Source organism: Neocloeon triangulifer, unplaced genomic scaffold, assembly GCF_031216515.1.
Source record: "Neocloeon triangulifer isolate White Clay Creek 2 clone unplaced genomic scaffold, ASM3121651v1 ptg000003l, whole genome shotgun sequence".
Classification (NCBI taxonomy): Eukaryota; Metazoa; Arthropoda; class Insecta; order Ephemeroptera; family Baetidae; genus Neocloeon; species Neocloeon triangulifer.
The window spans coordinates 3,724,444-3,743,659 of record NW_026775546.1 but is presented as its reverse complement, the minus strand read 5'-3'; the positions used below and the strand labels follow the sequence as shown (position 1 = coordinate 3,743,659).

Here is a 19,216-nt window from a genome sequence, read left to right as displayed (position 1 = left end):
AAAGAGTGTGAAAGGAAATGGAAGAGAAACGAAATAGACGACAGAAAGAAAGACGAAGGAAGGAAGATATATTTATAATTGAAGGCGGTGTGAGAGGAAGAGAGAAAGTATAGAAATGAGTAGAAAATAAAAATAATAAATGATTGGTAAATCAAAATGATAAAAAATAACACCCCAAAGAAGTGCATTTGCCAATAAGACATGGATCACGTCATGTTTCAGAATAAATCTGTCAATCTGCAATTGAGGGCGTACCTTAAACAATTGGACTCCAATTACAGCGAACATGAATTGCAGGAGACATGTAACTAGTACAATGTTTCCGATAGTCTTTACTGCGACAATCACGCACTGGACTACATGCTATAATGCGTAAAATCAGCATTTAATCAAGTGTTAACCTTGGGGGAATCGTTTGGGGGGAGCAAAATGTTTAAATCTCAAAATTAGAGAGCAAAAATGTTTTGGAGTCTCTGCTTGTGTTAAAAAGAGAACAAAATAAATCGAGATTATTGCAATTTTCGGCTGATTAATCATTGCTGAAATGAGACAAAACGAAAATAATTGTTTTTTTATATCAAAACTGCTAAATCGGAAATCGGGAGAATATTTTTCTTATTTTTTTTTAAACAGTTACTTTTGTGTAAAATTGTGTGAAACTTCAAGTTACCTTCAGTCCTTTGGCTCTGTTAATGGCTCTCAGTGGACGCAACACACGAAATACACGGAGGATTTTAATTACTGAGATAGCACCCGAACTGGAAAAATGTGTCTCGTTTTTAATAAATTGCATTAATTTATAAATTCTCACCTAAAGAAAATTGAAATGAGCGAAACGCAAACGACCAGCAAATCGAGCAAGTTGAACGAAGACCTGCAAAAGGCACCGTCGTGCAAAATAAAGCCGTAGGAAATCATCTTCAGCATAAGCTCGATGGTGAATACGGTGGTGAAGAAGTAATCAAAGTAGTTCAGAAACTGCAAAAGATTTGGCATGAAAATAAAAATATTTAAAATTGCATGATCGACTTGCCTGGTTTCGGGGCGAGTTTGCCCTAAGAGGATCTTCGGCCGCAAGGAGGGCGGAAGAAATCATGATGCACACCAGAATGATGTTACCAAAGAGGCTGTGGTTGCAGAGCCAGTGGCAGAAAACACGAATTCTGAAATGGTTTATAAATTAAAAAAAAAAATCCAAAGATATATTAAAAAATGAGAAGCAGTTAAATTCTTCCGTGAAAATTTTATAACACAAAAATTCATCAATACAAGTAACAGAATATTCAGGCAAGCAAGGTTCAATAATTTGAAGCGGTTAATTAATTAGAGGGAAAAATCAAAAAATTCAAAAGTGAACATTGAAAACAAAGCTGCAATTTTGTGTTGCTGTTGAAAGTGGTTGCAGGTTGGTGAACCTAGAGCTATTTAAAAAAGAAAGAATTGTTTTTTTTTCAACACTGTTTTCCTTCTTAAGAAAAAAAATTGTATAATATGGGAAAAATCAATTTTAATTGTGGATATTTCCTGTGTTTTGTTAGCAGTATTTACATCCAAGAACAAAAAATTGCTAATTAATCATCTAACATTGATCATAAGTAATAATACAGTATAAAGCATAAAATTATAATTACAAAAAGTAATTTATATTAAAATTAGGGAGCTTTAAACTCTTAGTAAATTTGCCTAATTCTGGTTATTCAAAAATTTTGTGTTTAATTCAACGTGCAGAGTTTAAATCACCCAAAATTCATACATCTACCAAAGCATTGGAATTTTGCTCTAATAACAAAAAAATCATAATTTTCTTTAGGAACTCGTAGAAGCGGAAACAATATAATGATTCTGATTCGCCAGCCAAAGTTCAACCTGTTGGTCTCGCCAAAGATGAAAAAGGCGGAGGCGTGTGGAATGGGCTGTTTCTTGTTGCTGGCCGGCGCGGCCGACGCTCGGCGCTTGGGCAGGGCCGACACCTCTTGTTGCAAATCCTGGTCCTGCTCCTCCTCGTCCTCGAGTTCCTCCTCGTCCTCCAAGCCCTCCTCGTCTTCGAGCTCTTCGTCTTGGGTGTTAATGTCACAGGGTGGAGACGAAAGGGTGGTGAGTCAAAGGGTGGCACGCACGCAAAGAGAACAGACAGGGGAAAAGAGAGATTAGTACCGGCGCCACCTTTTCCACATACCTGTTCGTATGGGAAAAGATAAAGAAGGCGCTCCCTTCCGGGAGAGGGTGCACCGTCGTTTTAATGCTGAGCTCGGAGAGACGGCGCGGCCGCGCAGAACTTTTGCGCGGCCCGTCGCCGCCTCTCTCCTCCTCCATTTCTTCCTCGTCCTCATCAACTTCCATGTGTATATCTTCCTCTTCTGCTTGGGACCAAAACAAAAGCACAAAAAACTTGGGAGGTGCCGCCAAAAGCCCAAATTAACCCAAGCTCTTTATTAAGATTTTTAATTAAATTAATCTATGATAAATTGAAAATTTAATTTGTTAACAAGAGATAAGTTATTACGATGAATTTAATTTTATAATAATTCATTTATATTAAATTTGTTCATTATTTGTGCAATCTTAAATTTAGTTTCAAATGTATTCTCATATCAATCTGATTTGATTTAACATTACTTAAAATTTAATAGCAATTTTCAAAATTGAATCTTTTTAATTGGTTTTTCCATTTAATTATTGCTGATATTACATTGTCATATTAAATTTTCAATAGTTTCAGAGTTTCAATTTAATCTAAAATTTTAATTTACGTCTGAACCTGAAATTTACATTAAAAAGTATGCATTTTATAAATAACCTTTTTCAATTTTTGGCACCAATTCTTAACCTCCAAGTAAAAACAATAAGTAATCCATCACGAAATTTAAGAAAAGCTTCTATTACCTGCATTTTCTTGGTCCTCGTAGACGTACTCCTCTCCATCCTCTCCGATCTCTATTCGGACCTTTGCATGGCTGCCCGAATCCTCCTTTCTGCAACGCCAAATCATGAGATTCCCCCTTTTTTTCTTATTTCAAAACACGCACAAGTTTCCATCTTCGTCAACAAGCTCCTCATCAACGGCACCCTCTTCCGCTTCCTTCTCGCCGTCTGCAGCTACAACTGATCCCTCTTTTTGTTCTCCCTGCGACGGACAAAAAGGATGTAATCAGGTTACAATTGTGTAGCAAGAGAGAAATATCCATTTCTGCCTCTCGCCATTGTTTCCGAGATAACTCATGACAGCAACGGGGCAATGAATAGTGGTTACTAAATTGATTCCGGCTTACCTCGGCTGCTTCCTCTTCCTTTTCAACGTCTGATAGTGACTCGGCATCTGCCAAGTTGTCCACAGCGATAGCCAAGAAGACGTTCAATAGAATATCTAGTTTGATCAAGTGAAGGAAAAATGTATTTTTTTTTTAATTAATTAAAAATATTTGGATTTTGAGTATTAATTTTACTATTTCTTTTACTTCACTCTGATTTAAGCACTTAAAAAAAGCTGATTTTGAAAAATTTAAAAAAAGGATACAGTTGCCGCAAATGAAGAGAATGATGAAGTAAATGCACGCCAGAATTCCAATTGATGAGACGCCGCCGTACGATCTGATGCCATCGTACATGACCGCATTCCAATCTTCACCCGTCAATATCTAAAAATGAAATATGTAGGTCAATCACTCTTTTCCTTTTTTTTCTTTTTTTTAAATATTTACTTGAAACACCGTGAGCAAACTCTGCCAAAACGAGTCGAAGTTGCTCCTCGGCTTGTCGACGGTGCTGTCAAAGTCGAACTTGCCGCCGAACACCTGCATGCCCAGCAGAGCGAAGATCATGATGAACAAGAAGAGCAGCAACAGCAGGGAGGCGATCGACTGGATCGAGTTGAGCAACGACGCGACCAGGTTGGACAGAGACTTCCAGTACTTGGTCACCTTGAACACCCTGAGCAGACGCACGCAACGCAGCACTGACACGCCGAGGGGCGGCATCACGTCTGTGTTGGTCAAGATCATTTCGCTTATGCTGCCGATCACGACGAAGCAATCAAATCGGTTGAACAACGACATGAAGTAACCCTGAAAAAAATTATAATTATTAATCAAAGAAATATTTCTTTAAATTATTTAAATATTATAAAATTGATTTAATGTTCTAAGTTAATGAAAAAATAAAATAAGTTAAAAGAAATCTAATTAAATTAAATAAAAAGTTAATTTTTTTATAAATTTGTATAAATTCAATAAAATTCTCACCTGGAAGCCTAAACTGTACATTTTGACGAACATCTCCATGGTGAAGAGACACACAAAAACCAAATTGGTAAGCTCTGCAAAAGAAACCCAGGATAAGTAAAATCATCCCTAATTCGACGTCACGACTTGTAGTATGCATTCCGCGTCGCTAAAGAGACGTGCGGATTGCCTAGCCATCGTTTGGCAGGCGACTTGCCTTGGAACGTGTCGAGCCAGAGCGGCTGCTTGTAATGCTCGGTGGCGAGGACGCCCGTGTTGAGAAACACGAGAATGATGATTAACCAGTAGAAGGTCTGCGACTTGACCGCCACCCTACACTTTCGCCGCAGCCGCCTGTTGGCTCTGTGAAGCGCAAGAGATGAAAAAACAGCAAAAATAAAAACACAAAAAGACTCACTTGTCGAGGCCTCGTTTTTTCTTCGCCCACCACGACTCCTGCTGAACTTCGCCCTCGTTCTCTTCGTTTTCCGCGTCACCGGTCTCGTTTGCGAATTTGGCTACAGCGTTTGAGAATTTTTTATTTTGCCTCCGAATACGGTGGCGAACCTACCTTTGTCCGCGCCCTCGGCGTCGATGTCTTCCGCCTGGGTGATCCACTCGAGGTAGCCTTTGAGATCCTCCTCGATTTGCTGCTTCTCCCGCAACTTTTGAAAGTCGCCTCGGGCCTTGGCTTTCTCTCTCTCCTTGGAGAACTCTCCGCTCAACACACCGAGAATCAGGTTCATGACGAAGAAAGCGCCCAGGATGACCATCGAGATAAAGTAAATCCACTGCCAACTGCTTCCCATCGCGTCTTGAATCTATTTCAAAAGTGCTTAATTAACTATTCCAAGAGAAAAAATTCAAGCTGTAATTTTTTCCAAAAGATTTCCGAATTCAACAATCACAAACATTTACTTCTATTGTTGTAAAGACTTGTTTTGACTTTGCAAATAAATATTCTTGAAGTTTTTTTAATAAAAATAATTACGCTATAAAGAACGTCTGTCCAGCCCTCCAGGGTGACGCACTGGAAGACAGTGAGCATAGCGAGGCCAAAGTTGTCAAAGTTGGTGATGCCCCAGTTAGGTCCGTCCCAGCCGTCCCTGCACACCATATCTATCCACTCGCATTGGAAGCCACCGTCTCCGCACGGATGCGGCACGTCCATTTCTTCCCCTAAAATTTAGATTTTCGTTAAAAAAAAGTGTTAATTAAAAACTTGCACATTTACCTGTGACGTTATTGACGCACGTTTTATGCAATTTTCCTGAGAATAATTCGAGACCTATGATTGCGTAAATGATGATAACAAACAACACCAAAAGAGCAATATGCAGCAAAGGCACCATGGCACGTAGAATTGAATTCAAAACAACTTGCAAACCTGAAACACGCGAGAAGAGAATCAGTACATATACGGTGCGTCGCTCTTGAAAAGGAGCAGTCGGCCGTCAGTAATCGGCTTAAGGTGTGTGTTTTTCGAATAAAAGGACCCAATCATCTGGAAGGGTAGAAAACTTACTCGGCACACCGGAGACCAATCGAAGCGGTCTTAGCACTCGGAAGGCTCGCAGCGCTTTCACATCTAAGTTGAGGTTTAGACTTGAAAGAGTTGTGCTTATAACTCTGGAAATTAAAAATATACACGTTTTTTTTGGAAAACATAAAAAAAATTGTGTATTTATTTGATTGCCCTTCAATTTTAATTGCAATCTGAATGACTTCAATGTGAAGCACAATTGCGTACTTTCAATTCTACTGGCAATCTGCTCACTTTTTAAAAATTAATTCAATTTGATGATAATTATTTTCCAAATTTTGAGAAATTAACAATATAATATTTAATTTATTAATTTAAATTGCAATTTACTTACCCTATGACTACAATTGTAAAATCTAGCAAGTTCCATCCGTTTCTCAAATATGAACCCTGATGCATGATAAAACCGTACGCTATAATCTTCATGACACACTCTAATGTAAATACCACAAGGAAAATGTATTCAATTTTCTCCTGCAAGCAGAAATCGAGGTGATGAGCGTTCCTTCTTTTCATTATTACAATTTTCCATTCAAGAGAAATAATGCCTTTGTGGCGCTCTCTCATCAAAAAGCAGGCGAAAGAGAGCGCCGGGCGAAGTGATGAAAAAAGCTGGCGCAATGAGAAAAGCGAGCGAGACGCCCCGGAGGGAGATTTTGTAACGGTTATATACATCATACAGAGTGTAAGTGTGTTTGTGCAACGGAATTATATAATGTAGGTAGGTAGGGTTGTATCCGAGGTGGGTATCGTGTATTTTCGCAAAATGACAGGAGCAGGGAAGCAAGGAAGAGAGCCGAGTTAGCCGTACACGTGACGTCAGCATTCTACTCTACTTGCGTCATTCTCTCGACCAATGCGAAAATGAGTGAGAAAACCAAGTAGAGTCTTCTCTCGCCCGCCACCGGATCAATGCCATTTATTTTATTTATAGCAAATGCGTTGCTGCCGGGAAAAATAAAGTCGGGAAAACACGAACAGGTTGGAAATGTTCTCGAGGGGAGTCTAGATTTTCTGGAGCGCGATGCACGCAAAACATTGAAAAGGAGTGTTGCAAGAGAAGTCGGTGTGTGGGTGACGAGGAAGAAAAACAATGAAATTCTGAAACGATTTCTTGTTAGTCACATTCTTCTTTTAAATTTATTTTTCAAGCTGACGTCTTTCTTAAAAAAAACCTAATAGAAATAGAAATTATTAATCGGTAAAAATTCATTTTTTAAATTGTAAAAAAAAATCCGCTTTAAATTGTTCAAACAATAATTTATACTTTTTTTAAAAACTTCAACAAAAAACAGCAACGTATCTTTCCTATAAAGAATTAAATGTAATTATTTTATTAAATTTGTAACTCGTATTTTTTTTTTTTTTTACTTTATCGATTTTTCATCCGCAAGTTGTGTTCATCTCACTTCAGAAATTTCCACGCACGTGAATCTAACAAAGCGCCTCCATATTGAATAGCGAATCTAGGCCGTGCTGAGTAACGCTCTTACAAGATTACACCCGTGTGCACGTTTTCTACAATCTCTGCGTACTCGGGAACCTTCCACTATGAATATGATTAAAAGTCGCGCTCTTTCTATATCAGCCAACTTTTCAAGCAACTCGAATAAATTGAAAAACTTTGTTAACATCCACAGCAAGTGGGCAAGACAGCGGTTATATTTGTGGATGAAGCGATTGGAAAAAATTAATGAAATCGTATTCATCCCTTTGTGTCCATCAGCTTTAATTAACTTGATCTCACTCTTGACCGTAGGGGATTTTATAAAAGAGTTCAAATCGTCAATAATTGCGCCAGCTTTTTTACCAAATTCATTTGGAATAAAATTTATTATACTTACCAAATACGAATTTGTAACATTGGAATCACTGTTTGGGTATGGAGTATACACAGCCAAGGCAACACAATTGGCGAAGATGGTCAACAAAATCATGTACTCGAAGGGTCTGAACATCATGGTTAAGGAAAATTCCGGAAAATTTATTACAGTAAAATATAAAGCTGAAATTGAAATTTGATAATTATGCTGTGAAATTTTAAATAATTGGGAATAAGGAAATTCTTTAAAAAAGCTGTAAAGTAAATTACACAAATAATCATTTGTTTATAATAATGTACAATTTATGAAAAAGGCCTCACCAAGATTGTTCCAGGATATTTTTTTACAATATTTTGATTTTATATAGAGTATGTGTTATTCTCTTGATCTCTGCTCTTTAAGAATATGATCTCAATTTTTAAACAATAGTTAACTAATTAATTTTAATTTTTTTTAGTGTTTGAATTAGGCAAATAAACCAAATAATATCAGTCACATTTCTACTATTTGAGTTTATAACTATAATATTTGAATAGTAAAGCAAACTGGACGGAAGTGAATTTTATATAGTGCGCGCGCATAATCAATTTATTTATTTAGTCGGAACTGAGCAGAGTCACTTGGACTGGCAATCAGGTCTTTTGAACAAACCGACCTCATTTCCCTGGAAAAGCAGCTTTGGTCACTCCCCGCGTCGAGGCATTATCGGAATCCAAACACAAACCTTTGGATTAGTTTGATTAAGGACGAGCGCGTCTCTTTGGCGAACCGCCGCGTGGAATAATTCGCTGGCGGCTCACCTGTTGCTGATGGCGGAGGGCGCGAGTATCGACTCTAGGGCTGCGGCCGGGCCTCTTTCCCCGCCCGACTCTCTCTCTCACTGGCGTATTTCAGCGAAAAACTTTCTTTCTTTCTCGCAAAGCGGCGGAAATGCTTCCGCTCGACATGCTAATTTTCCGCCGAAAGTGTTCATGTCAAATGCACGCTTTGTCCTTTTCGCCCGGATCGCTACTCGCTGTGTTTGTTTGAGCTACGCCTTTTGAGCGAGAGAATATTCATACGCAGAGAGCGGATACATAAATGCTCCAGCTGCAATGTTTCATTCTCTCGCAACCTAAAGGAAAGAACGCGTAATTCTCTTCGTGTCGCCTTTGAAGCTGCAAAATCTTGAAATTGATTTTTAATTCAAATTTTTCGAAAAATTCTTGAATTGCTTATATATTTTAGATAAAGCTAACGTAGATTAATATTACATCAATTTTTAAAGATTTGTTTCTCGAATCTACTCTAAAACTGTGCTATCAGTTTTGATCATAATAATGCTGATAATATGCTTGTCATTAAAGGTTTTTAATTCCAATAATTAAACGAGCCAATATAAATTAACTAACTGTAAGTTTTTAACATTTTTCTCCTTTACCTTGTGCATTTTGAAAAAGTATGTGAAGAGCTTAAAAATCTATAGCGAGATGTATTGGGGTTTGATCTTGGAAGTTTCAGAAGTTTTTTTCTATATGATATTTTCCATAAAATAAAATTGTTCTGAATTTTTCAAGATATTCAAATATGTTTTGCAATAATTGGAAGAATAAACAGCTACTATATAATATTAAAATTATTGTTACCTTAAATCTAATCATGCTTCTTCATTTAAAAAAGAATGCCAGAGAATGCCAGGTGATACATTAATAAAACACAATTGTAACTAAAAAATTTAAACATTGTTATTGGCTCTGGTCTTTGAATGGTATAAATGCTTTACTTCTTTTTTTCTAGCAAGTAAAATCAATTAGATGTTTTAAACGCTATGAGACTATTTTATGAGTCTTGCAATCACAGGTAAATTAGTTTCAAATGACACAATATCAATTTTCAATTGGGTTGAAAATTATTTATAATAACCAAAAATTTAAAAAAAAATCACTATTAAAAATAAAGAGATGACATCGTTTTTAATCTTTAATAATTATAACTTTCTGCAGCTTAGCTGATACAAAAAAGTTTTCAAACTTATTACTGACTTTAATTTGACTTACTTAATTTTATTTTTATGCATTTAATAATACTTTAAAACTAAAATAATTTTTATTTTTATTCATTCAAACTTTTATTCATTTTCTTTTCCAATAGGAAAAATGAAAAAACAATTATGAAAAATTTGTGACTATTTTGTTTGAATATTTAAACCCAGAATTGAACTATTGATTCAGGTTATTACGCTTCCCCATACGAGGCACAAAACCCTCGTCATTTGGCACTCGGAGTGCCAAATTTCACGCCCTTAATCAAATCAAATCTTCATTCTTGGCCGCAACCCCACTCGCATTTTATTCTTTCTCTTCTTTTTCTCCTTAATTCGTTACTGTGGGAGCAAATAATAAAAAAATCAATTTAACTCTGCTTTCGACGAGGCTCGGGCCAAGAATCGCGTGCGATTTATGCAAAGAGAGAAATTAAAATTTAGGGGAAGGTGCCAGGAGCAATTCGCTAAATTTATTCGCGACAATGTAGCCGGCGAGTTGGCAGCTCGCCCGGACGAGCTCCAATCGCCGCCCCGAGCCGTCCCATTAGAGCTAATCGCTAATCACGCATGTCCAATTTTGCGGAAATAAAACCGAATAAACACTCGCAAAAGAGAGAGGGCAGCGAAAATTCACAACAAAGCAAACGGCCTTGGCTGGTTGCATTGTTTTCAGGGGAAGCTGATAAGAGCTTACGTCTTTGTCTCTTTGATTCAATTTCATATTCCAGCCACTCAATTAGCCCCGCTCTCACTCTGCTGCGCGTTAAATTTGTATTTATTCCACAGCGTTCATTGGCCAGAGTGTCGCATTGAATTTTGCGAGGCTTTTCAAATCAACCGCACTAATGAGGGTTCGATATACACAAAAAGTGATCCGAGACTGGCGCCACACATTTATATATTATGCGTCCAATTTGCCTCTGCGTACGCCATTCAAATTCGCTCGTGATTTATTCCATTATTCACAGCCAAATCGTTCCCTCTGGAATTGGATTATAAATTTGTCAGACCGACGGAAATCAATCATTTGAGAGAGAAATCAAAATTAGATATACAAAACGAGTAGAATTTTTTCAATTTTATTATCTACTTTCAGGAAATCTCTTCTTTGCATTGCCATTAAAAAGCGATATATTCAGCTTAATTCAATATTATTAATTTTGAAAATCAGACTTTTGCACTAATGCATCACCTCAAATTGCTCCAGGAGTCTGAATTGTCAATTTTATGGAAAAAAATACAAGGTCAACGGTTGCTTACAAAGCTTTCGTTTTAATTTGATCAAGAAACTAATTATTTTTTCCGAATAGATTGAACATTCTTTTGTCAAAATCCAAGTAGGCTATCAGTTTAATTTTTAATTGTAATCCTGATAAAGTTAAGTTTCTATAGAATTCACAGAATTCATATAATATAGCAATATGAAAATTCTGCTCTTTTTAAATTTTTTGGTAATATCATAAATATGACGGGAATACAAAGACCTAAACAGAAGGGATAATAAGTTCATTGCCTTCAATAAGTGTCAATATAGAGTTAAAAATTATTCATGATGAAAAAGGATTGGTTTGTGATGATTTCAGGATTTTCTTTTGATAGAAGCAATTTTGTTTGCCTTTCATGCAAATAAAACTGCACAAAGTGCTTTTTTTTTAAATAATAATAATTAAACCGCCGAAAAGAACTATAAAATAAAAGCTGATGATTTTGACTTTCAAATAATGTTCGATGTTCTCCAAAAATGAAAAGTTACGTCATATCAGATGTGCTTGAAAAGCTGTTTAGTTGATCAACTTAAACTTCAAACACTAATTTAATTTCTTGAACTACTCATGTACTTCTAAAGCACTTCTGAGCGTCAACTATGGCAATCTAATTAAACTGCCTTCCATTAGCGATTCCACACATCCTTGCTGATTAATTAATTCCCATTCCGAAGGCGAGGCACACCAGGATTTTATTGTTTTCGCCAGGAGAACCCTGGCCTACGTATAGGCTGTGCCAACAATGGCGACAAATCAGCAGCGGCGCACCCGCTGACAACAATGGGGCGCGTTATCAGCTCGGGCGGCCTTGGAGGCGCTGCCAAAACAACACAGCGAGCAGTCTGGCCGCCCCCCGCCCCCTCCCGGCCGTGCTCGGGAGGGTGGGCGAGCTATTGATAGGTTTGGCGCGCGTCCAGCCCGGACACTCGCGGCCGTCCATGCTGCGAGCGTGATTTACTCGCGGGTCGCTGCACCGTTTCTCTCCTTCTCGGCGCTGGGAAAATTCTCTCTCCGAGCAAAGAATTCGCCGGGGCGGACAGGAGGAAGTGGCTTTGTGAACATAATTCGCTCTCTTTTCGCGCGTCCGGCGATGATTCAAATTGAGCAGAGCTTGTTTCTTGTTCGAATATAACTCTCGTGATTCGTACATTTGAGCAGATTTCAGTATTTTACCTATTTTTATTTGATGGTATGATCGTTTTAGTTTTGACATTAAAAGTGGCTTTTTTATCTCTTCGGAAATATTTTGATCGCAATCATTTGATGGTTTCAATTGATAATATCACCTAACAATAAGAAGCGTAATAAAAAAAAGAATTTTTGTTTAAAATATTTCATATTGAGCGAAAAAAACTATTTATTAAGGTGTATTTGAAATTTGAAGATACTCAATTTCATTATTGTTTTGCTAAAAAATTCAGCTAATAAACACTAATTCTTCTCTTCAAAATAATTTTGAAGTTTTTTTTTTTAATGAATTCAGCGTAAAATTCTCAAATAAACTTTTTACAGTTTAAATGAAAAGCCTGTTTTAAAATTATCAAGAATATTTAAAGCCTTACACAAAATTTAAACTATATTCAATAATGAAAACCCCTTACTTCTTAATATAAAGTTTTTTAACTGTTTTCTTAATTTACTCTCCTAGATTTTCATCCTTGTTCAATGAATTTATAAAGCCTGAGGCAAAAAGTTTACACATTATTAAAAATTTTCTTGTTTCTATTAATGATTTTTGTATTTAAAGTTAATAAAATAAATAGGAGTAATATAATATTTACTGCTGTAAAAATTTAAAATTTCTCAACAATTGGGAGGAAAAAAATTGATTTATCAATTAAAATTAAAAATAAACAGCAGTGTGCTTTTTTTAAATTATCTGACCGATTCTACAAATTGAATTAATGAGTGATTTTCCTTGTTGGCCCTTTTAGAGGTTTCCAGCTATTTTCATGAAACAAATTTCCTGCTCTTTTGACAAATATTTTGGTTGATTTAATCGGATTTAATAATATTTGCTGACTCAACGAGTATTTTGAGTACATGAAAATTTTTGTGGCTAATATTATTTCAAAAAAATTTTGATTTGAAACGTGGAGAGCATGATTTTCCTGCAAAAAGCAAAACCACCATAGAGTGAAATGTATCCGTATTTAATTTTAAAAATCGAATTTTCACTGTAGAGAAAAGGGATTTTTTTTAAATGAGAAAATTTGTCTATGCTGTAGGTCAATTTACTTGTACCCGATTTCTACAGAAAGTCTGTGTCACATTTCATTTTTCCTTGAAATCACTGCCCCCGTCACGTCTTATGCGAGAGCGAGTAAATAACTGATTTTCTCAAGAGGGTCGGCCGATTCGGAGAACCCTTTCAGTAAGTGGCTGTGACGTGAGTTGGCAGAGCCACTTTCGGAATGCACGAAGTCCATCTTCTCGGGGGCTAATAAATAAAAGTCGCATGCACTTCCTGGTCGGATGGATGCCCTGCCTGTGCCGGCGCCGCCGAGAGCCTCTGCTCTCTCTCTCATATTGATTGTGAAACCAAGTGAGGCAGCCAGCGCCGTGCGAGAGCACGAGAGATGAATTTGTGGCACGGTGTCTGTGGTGCAGCCTCTCTTCGGATACAACCCTTGCTTGCTCGCTCGCCACCCTCTTGAGTGTTCTCTCTCCGCCACATCCTCCGCGCTCTTTCTCCCTTTTGCGACGCAAGAACCCGATTCAATAATAAGGTCGAAGCGCAAATCAATTTTTCTCGGAAGCGCGCCGATTTTGTTTGGTGCGTGTTTTTTCTAGCGAACGGGAAATTCGGTGATCCCTTGATGCTTTGACGAGATGCTCTCCCATAAGAAGCAAAAGTTTTTCCTCTTTCACTCAAACGAGCTTGGGAATCAATTTTTCCATTTATAAACCACTTCCCTGCCTTCCTTAAAAAGCAAAATAGAAAATTTGAGAAAGGGAAATAAAGCTCTTTGATGCATATGTGGATGAAATATACATAATTGGAGTCGCGCAAAAGTAGATTATTTGCTAAATCTCCTTTAGTTACAATTGTGTTTATTAATGTACCACCGGGCATTCTCTGCCCAAATACATCATCCATACATTCAATATTATAAATTTACACACAAAGTAGACCAATTAAAATGGAATCTGTTATTTTTTTCTAAAATATAAGGTTTTAATATTATACAATCCCATACCTTTAATTGTTTAGTTGCAAATTGTGTTTATTGATCTATCACAAAGGCAATTGCTGCCCATAACGGGATACATCATTTATACATTCAAAATTATACAAGTTAATATAATGAGAGAAAAGATGATAATTTTACATACAAATTTTTACAATAACAAAATACAAAACAAAAAGAAAAATTAACAGTAATAAAGTTCTTTGGACATTTTTTTTTCATTTTTCTGGATGCTGAAAGCTTGCATTTAAATGACTGCCTGATACTTCCGAATGCCGCTTTCTTTGTTCTTTTTTTGCTCTTAATCCTGGCAAAAAACTGCAGCTCAAATTGTTTATTACTATCTTCCTGTCTGTCAAGCATATAAATTAATTTTGTGTAAATTTTGACTAATATGGCAAAAATTGTAATGTATAATTAATTAATTAAAATATTATTTCAGATTCAGAATTAACTTACTTTTCATTTTTATAACGCTTAATACAATTAAATTTAACCGGAAAAATTCACCAATTACAAGAAGTGATTTTTTTTCATGTATTCAGAATATCACCACCTTCACCTAAACATTAGAAAGAAAAGGTATTTGAAGTCAATGTATTATATAATTTTGTTAAAAACACAACTTAAATAAAATAGAATATTCAATCATCATAAAATAAATTAATTTAAAAGCAAAATATATCATTTTATGTAATTTCGACTTTCTTTTTCGTTTATTTTCTATATTTGCATAATTTTTGCATGCTAATTAGCTTTTTGGGTTATCTCCCCGCATTTGACTTTTGCATAAATTAGACTTCTATTTATTTCCGAATTGTTGACAAATGTATCCATTTAGATGATTTCATAGATGACATAATATTCTAACAATAACCGAACATCGACGGAATTCGTGATTTTATATTTTGGCACCGGAGCGAAATTGATTTGCGCTGAAAGAACGCCTCGCGCGCGTCTATGCAGATGATTGACTGGCTCTTCCGAAACGACACACACCGTATAATAGGCATCATCCGACCAGAGATCAATGGATTGGCAATTTTCCTAGCACAAAGTGTGCCAGAAATTGGATTTTCCGGGAGCTGCCTGCGCCCTTTGCTCGTCGCTGCGGGGTCTTTTTCGTCGGAGTAAAACATCAGCGAGATCAGGGGTCGCTGCGCTGTGAACAAGAAGTCTCTGCACAAAAAATTCGGCCACATTTATTCTCGTTTGCTCGAATCCCTGCGAGGGAAAAGATAATAAAAATAATCTCGCCTACTCCCCCCGCAACCCCTTGGCCGTCCTCTCTTGACGAGTTGTGTGACCGACCACAATGGCGTACACCCGCCACAAGGACTTTTATATGTACATGTGTGTCTGTGATTGTCTTCGTGCACATGGAAATGTCCCAAAGGACGAGATTCGTTCCAGAAAATGAGAATGCTGCCCACATTTTCCTTCTTTCTTTAATATTTCATCCAACGGCTCTCTCAAGATGTGTAAAAATTGTATTCACGAACAAAGCCTAAAAGAAATAAGGATTTCTTTATACAGATCCCTAATTATAATTTTTTTATTATTATTGTTTTTTAATTTAAAAACAAAATCGCAAAAATTATTGGGGTTATTATAAATTATAATTTATAATGCAAGAACAACATGGAAAAATACATTTTTATTTTACGTTTTCAAGATTAATTTCCTCACTTTGTCATTTTTTTAGTTATTAGACTTTTCCTTAATACAATGAACTTGAGAAAAGTGAAAATAATTCATGTACTTGTAGATTTTCACGCCTGCCAGGAAGTCTTTTGACAATGTTTTGTTGTTTGTTTTCAAAAACAAGCGTGCTTTTTTATAGGGGAAAAAAGTGCTTTGCTTTCCTACTCAGCGTAATTACACCACCACGCTCATTTTCAAGTGATATGAAGCGGATAGCGCGAGATTGAAAGCCATGTTTACAAACATAAAAAAAGATTATTTCTGCCCAATGCATGTAGACGGTGGGAAAGTATCTAAAATACTGCCGGCTTTATTTGAAAAGAAACATGTGTTGCCAACGAATCATCCAACATATACAAAATGAGGCAATTTTTAAGCATTATCACATTTTGGAATGGAAAAATTTTATATCAGGTATAAAATGTTTTGCTCTTCAAAAGCAATCCAACTTTCGAATTCCATACTTTGAAATAACACACGCATTTATATCTCTCATTAGCGAGGTAAGCTTACTTGACACAAACATTTCTGCGCAAGTATTTCCACAATGTTCTGCGTCTCTGTGGGGAAAATGCATCTAACCCCGGTTTTCATAATTTCATGCGTGAATTTTTAATTGTAGAGGATGTAACATCGTCTCTCTCTCTCTGTGTGAAGTGTGACACAATTACGGTTCCCTAACTTCAGAAAAAGAAAAATTCAAAAATTGTCCGCAGTGTCCAGAAACTCACCGTATTTGTTGCAATTTTTAATCTCATGATTTATAAGAACTTAGAGATTATAGAAATAATTTTTTTTTCATTTTTTTACCTTTTCTTTAGAAATTCCCAATTCTGACGATGCGAGAAAGTTTCGTCCTTTCCTCATCGATCAATGAAGTTGTTTGCGATGGCCGTCAGAAGTTTGGCCATTTTTCTCAATTTGATGCGGCCTTATCAATTGATATGACTCCGGTCTAGAGAGGATTCCCCGATGGACGCGCTCATTGATTACAGGCCATTAGCGTAATAACAACAAGATATATATTTATGTATGCATTTGGCGACGGTTTGGGTGCGCGGCGACAATAATAACTGTAATGATAGCGTCACAAGCACGACGAGCCACCAACCGCATTTATGTTATTGATCTTTGTGGCCGGCACGCTGCTCTAGTCAGCGGCAGAGAGAGAGAGAGACCGCGAGATAAATCACTAAAATAAGGCCAGCTCAGCAGCAATGCACGGACCTTTATTATTACAGCAAGAGGGATGCTCTTTCATGTCGCCGTAATGATCAGGGGTCTCTTGATCGACGATAGCAGACCGACCGACCGACCCTCCGTTATGCAAAACACGATTTGCATGCCAATTAATTGCCATGTACGATCGTATTCAAATGCACACATATAGTTTGCAATCAGCAACGAGTTAAATGTTGCGTATGTGTGGAAATGTACACATTTTCCCTTTTCCGAATGGACATGAAAGATAAAACCTCCTCATTCGCGATAAGCAGCTTAATGGCAGAGGTCGTGATAGTGAACCTTTGATGTTGTTTTCGTTAAAAGTGAGTCTTTTTTTATCATGTTGGTACAAATAAAGTCGATTCAAGCGATCCAAAGCCAGAACGTAGTGGCAAAAAAAATCCAAAAACGTGTCTAAAAACATGAATTTTTGTTTCTGATGATTTTGAAATTTAATAGTAGTGAATAAAATCAATCAGATTTTCATAATTCAATTAAAAAAAACAAAAAAAAAACATGAATCTCAAATCTAATAAAAGCTATTTTATAGTTTCATTTGATGGATCTCTTACTTTGAGATGTTAAAATATATTAAAACAAGCTCGAAAATTAGTATTTGAAGCAAATATTGTGACTTCAAATAAAAATACATACTCAATAAAAATAACTTAATTCAAGATAAAGATAAATCCTGCATTTTTAATAGATTTTTTTGTATGAAAAAAATATATATGTATTGTTGCAAAACGTAACTAAATATCATATTTATGGATCGAATTTTTACAACTTTATTGCATTTTCAAACTTTTGGAAACATTCATTTTAAGAAAAAACTGGTTCTTTGAACCACTTTATCAATTTTAATGAAAGATTTTAAATTTTTTGAATCTTGAAACTTGGAAAACGCCGCCGAATATTAAAAACTATTGCTTATTAATCGCATTTAAAAAAAATCTGAATTCCATAATTCCCAATGAGATTGAAAAATAAAAAGACATACCTGTGGGGTTTACGCTGGTTTAATTTTTGAATTTTTTTTAAAGAAAGGATACTTCCACTCAACGATGTCGATGCACAGCTTCCTCATGGGGTTGTTGAGGCCGAGGCAGAAGAGGGCCCGTTGGGGTCGGTCCGGGGGCGGCTTTCCGCCCCGCCTCGGTGGCCGGCGCGGCTCCTTCTTGGGGGCGGCCGGCGCCGCGGCGGCCGCGGCCGCCGCATCGCCCTCGCCGGGGGCCCCACCCGAGTCGGCGGGGGCGGGGGGCGCCTCGGTGCTCATGCTTGTGATGCTAAGGGCAGCTTGCCATGCGGGCGACAACGGCTTGTCGGTGTGGAATGCTGCGGGGGCGAGTCTGCTGCTGCACGAGGGGCGTTTGCTGCAGGACGCCTCATTCTCGCCACCTGCCAAAGGTCAGAAGAAACCAGGGGTGAGAAATTGTGTGGAGAATTATTAAAGCTGGAGAGAGAAATGCAAATTTGTGCGGCTTGCAATAGATATACAGAGTTGTACAAACACGGTGGCATCAAACTACTGCAACTAAACAAAAGTGACAGTTTTTGTTGACGTCGCTTCAATTTTAAATAACACTCGCAACTGGCATTTTATTACACATCATTTTATTTAGTATCAAATGTGACAAAGAGGGAAACAATTCAGAGCATTTCAAGTTGATGCCATCAGCACTACTAAAAAATATTGGCTATAATATAACCTAAACCGTGTTCAAAATGGCAAAAATCAATACAACAGAACCGAACCAAGTTTAACGCAAAAGTAATTTAAAGCTTTTGGGTCAGAAATCTCATATTTTAATTCCAAAGCAATTATTTCAAAATTTTTATGGAAATCTTTTGAAATATAAATGAAATTAAAAATTAAAATCAGACTCTTTTGCACAAATTTGAAATGTTTTCACTTGTTTGTCCTTAATTATTATATCAAATGTAATCAGGCACACATAACATAGGAAATAAAATATTTTATCATTTATCTCAGTGTTTCCTGTCATTTTTTGAACTAATTTCCAAGAAATGATGGTTTTAAATATTTAATGTGTGTGGCAATTACTTTTCGATTGACGTGGGAGACGAATCGATAAAATCTGTCTGCCGTGTTTGTCCACGTCAGAATGGCAAAATATGCTGCTGGCCAAGGGCGTGCGTATACAATGGCCATTTCATTCAGGCTCGCCAACCGCCTCTCTTTTGCTATTTTTCCCCAAATAGAAA

The 19,216-nt window shown here is 36.8% G+C and overlaps 1 protein-coding gene across 11 annotated transcripts in view; it reads right to left on the bottom strand.

Annotated features, from left to right (window-relative positions):
* The window catches only part of LOC132193266 (muscle calcium channel subunit alpha-1), a 46,539-nt gene that overhangs the window by 12,439 nt on the left and 14,884 nt on the right, over positions 1–19,216 (bottom strand). For 6 of the 11 annotated variants that reach the window (XM_059613853.1, XM_059613844.1, XM_059613852.1 and 3 more), the window contains 20 exons: positions 18,043–18,388; positions 7,605–7,710; positions 6,095–6,234; positions 5,743–5,846; positions 5,452–5,604; positions 5,209–5,396; positions 4,789–5,038; positions 4,636–4,735; positions 4,435–4,580; positions 4,239–4,312; positions 3,699–4,061; positions 3,515–3,635; positions 3,270–3,364; positions 3,027–3,124; positions 2,884–2,972; positions 1,867–2,056; positions 1,034–1,163; positions 812–978; positions 671–758; positions 256–363 (listed from right to left, as the gene is read on the bottom strand). In XM_059613853.1, coding sequence (XP_059469836.1) covers positions 256–363; positions 671–758; positions 812–978; positions 1,034–1,163; positions 1,867–2,056; positions 2,884–2,972; positions 3,027–3,124; positions 3,270–3,364; positions 3,515–3,635; positions 3,699–4,061; positions 4,239–4,312; positions 4,435–4,580; positions 4,636–4,735; positions 4,789–5,038; positions 5,209–5,396; positions 5,452–5,604; positions 5,743–5,846; positions 6,095–6,234; positions 7,605–7,710; positions 18,043–18,266 — 2,934 coding nt within the window. In that variant the 5' untranslated portion in view covers positions 18,267–18,388. Of the gene's footprint in view, positions 1–255; positions 364–670; positions 759–811; positions 979–1,033; positions 1,164–1,866; positions 2,057–2,176; positions 2,358–2,883; positions 2,973–3,026; positions 3,125–3,269; positions 3,365–3,514; positions 3,636–3,698; positions 4,062–4,238; positions 4,313–4,434; positions 4,581–4,635; positions 4,736–4,788; positions 5,039–5,208; positions 5,397–5,451; positions 5,605–5,742; positions 5,847–6,094; positions 6,235–7,604; positions 7,711–18,042; positions 18,389–19,216 lie in introns of all 11 variants that reach the window. The other 5 variants (XM_059613847.1, XM_059613851.1, XM_059613845.1 and 2 more) reach the window with 3 other exon arrangements.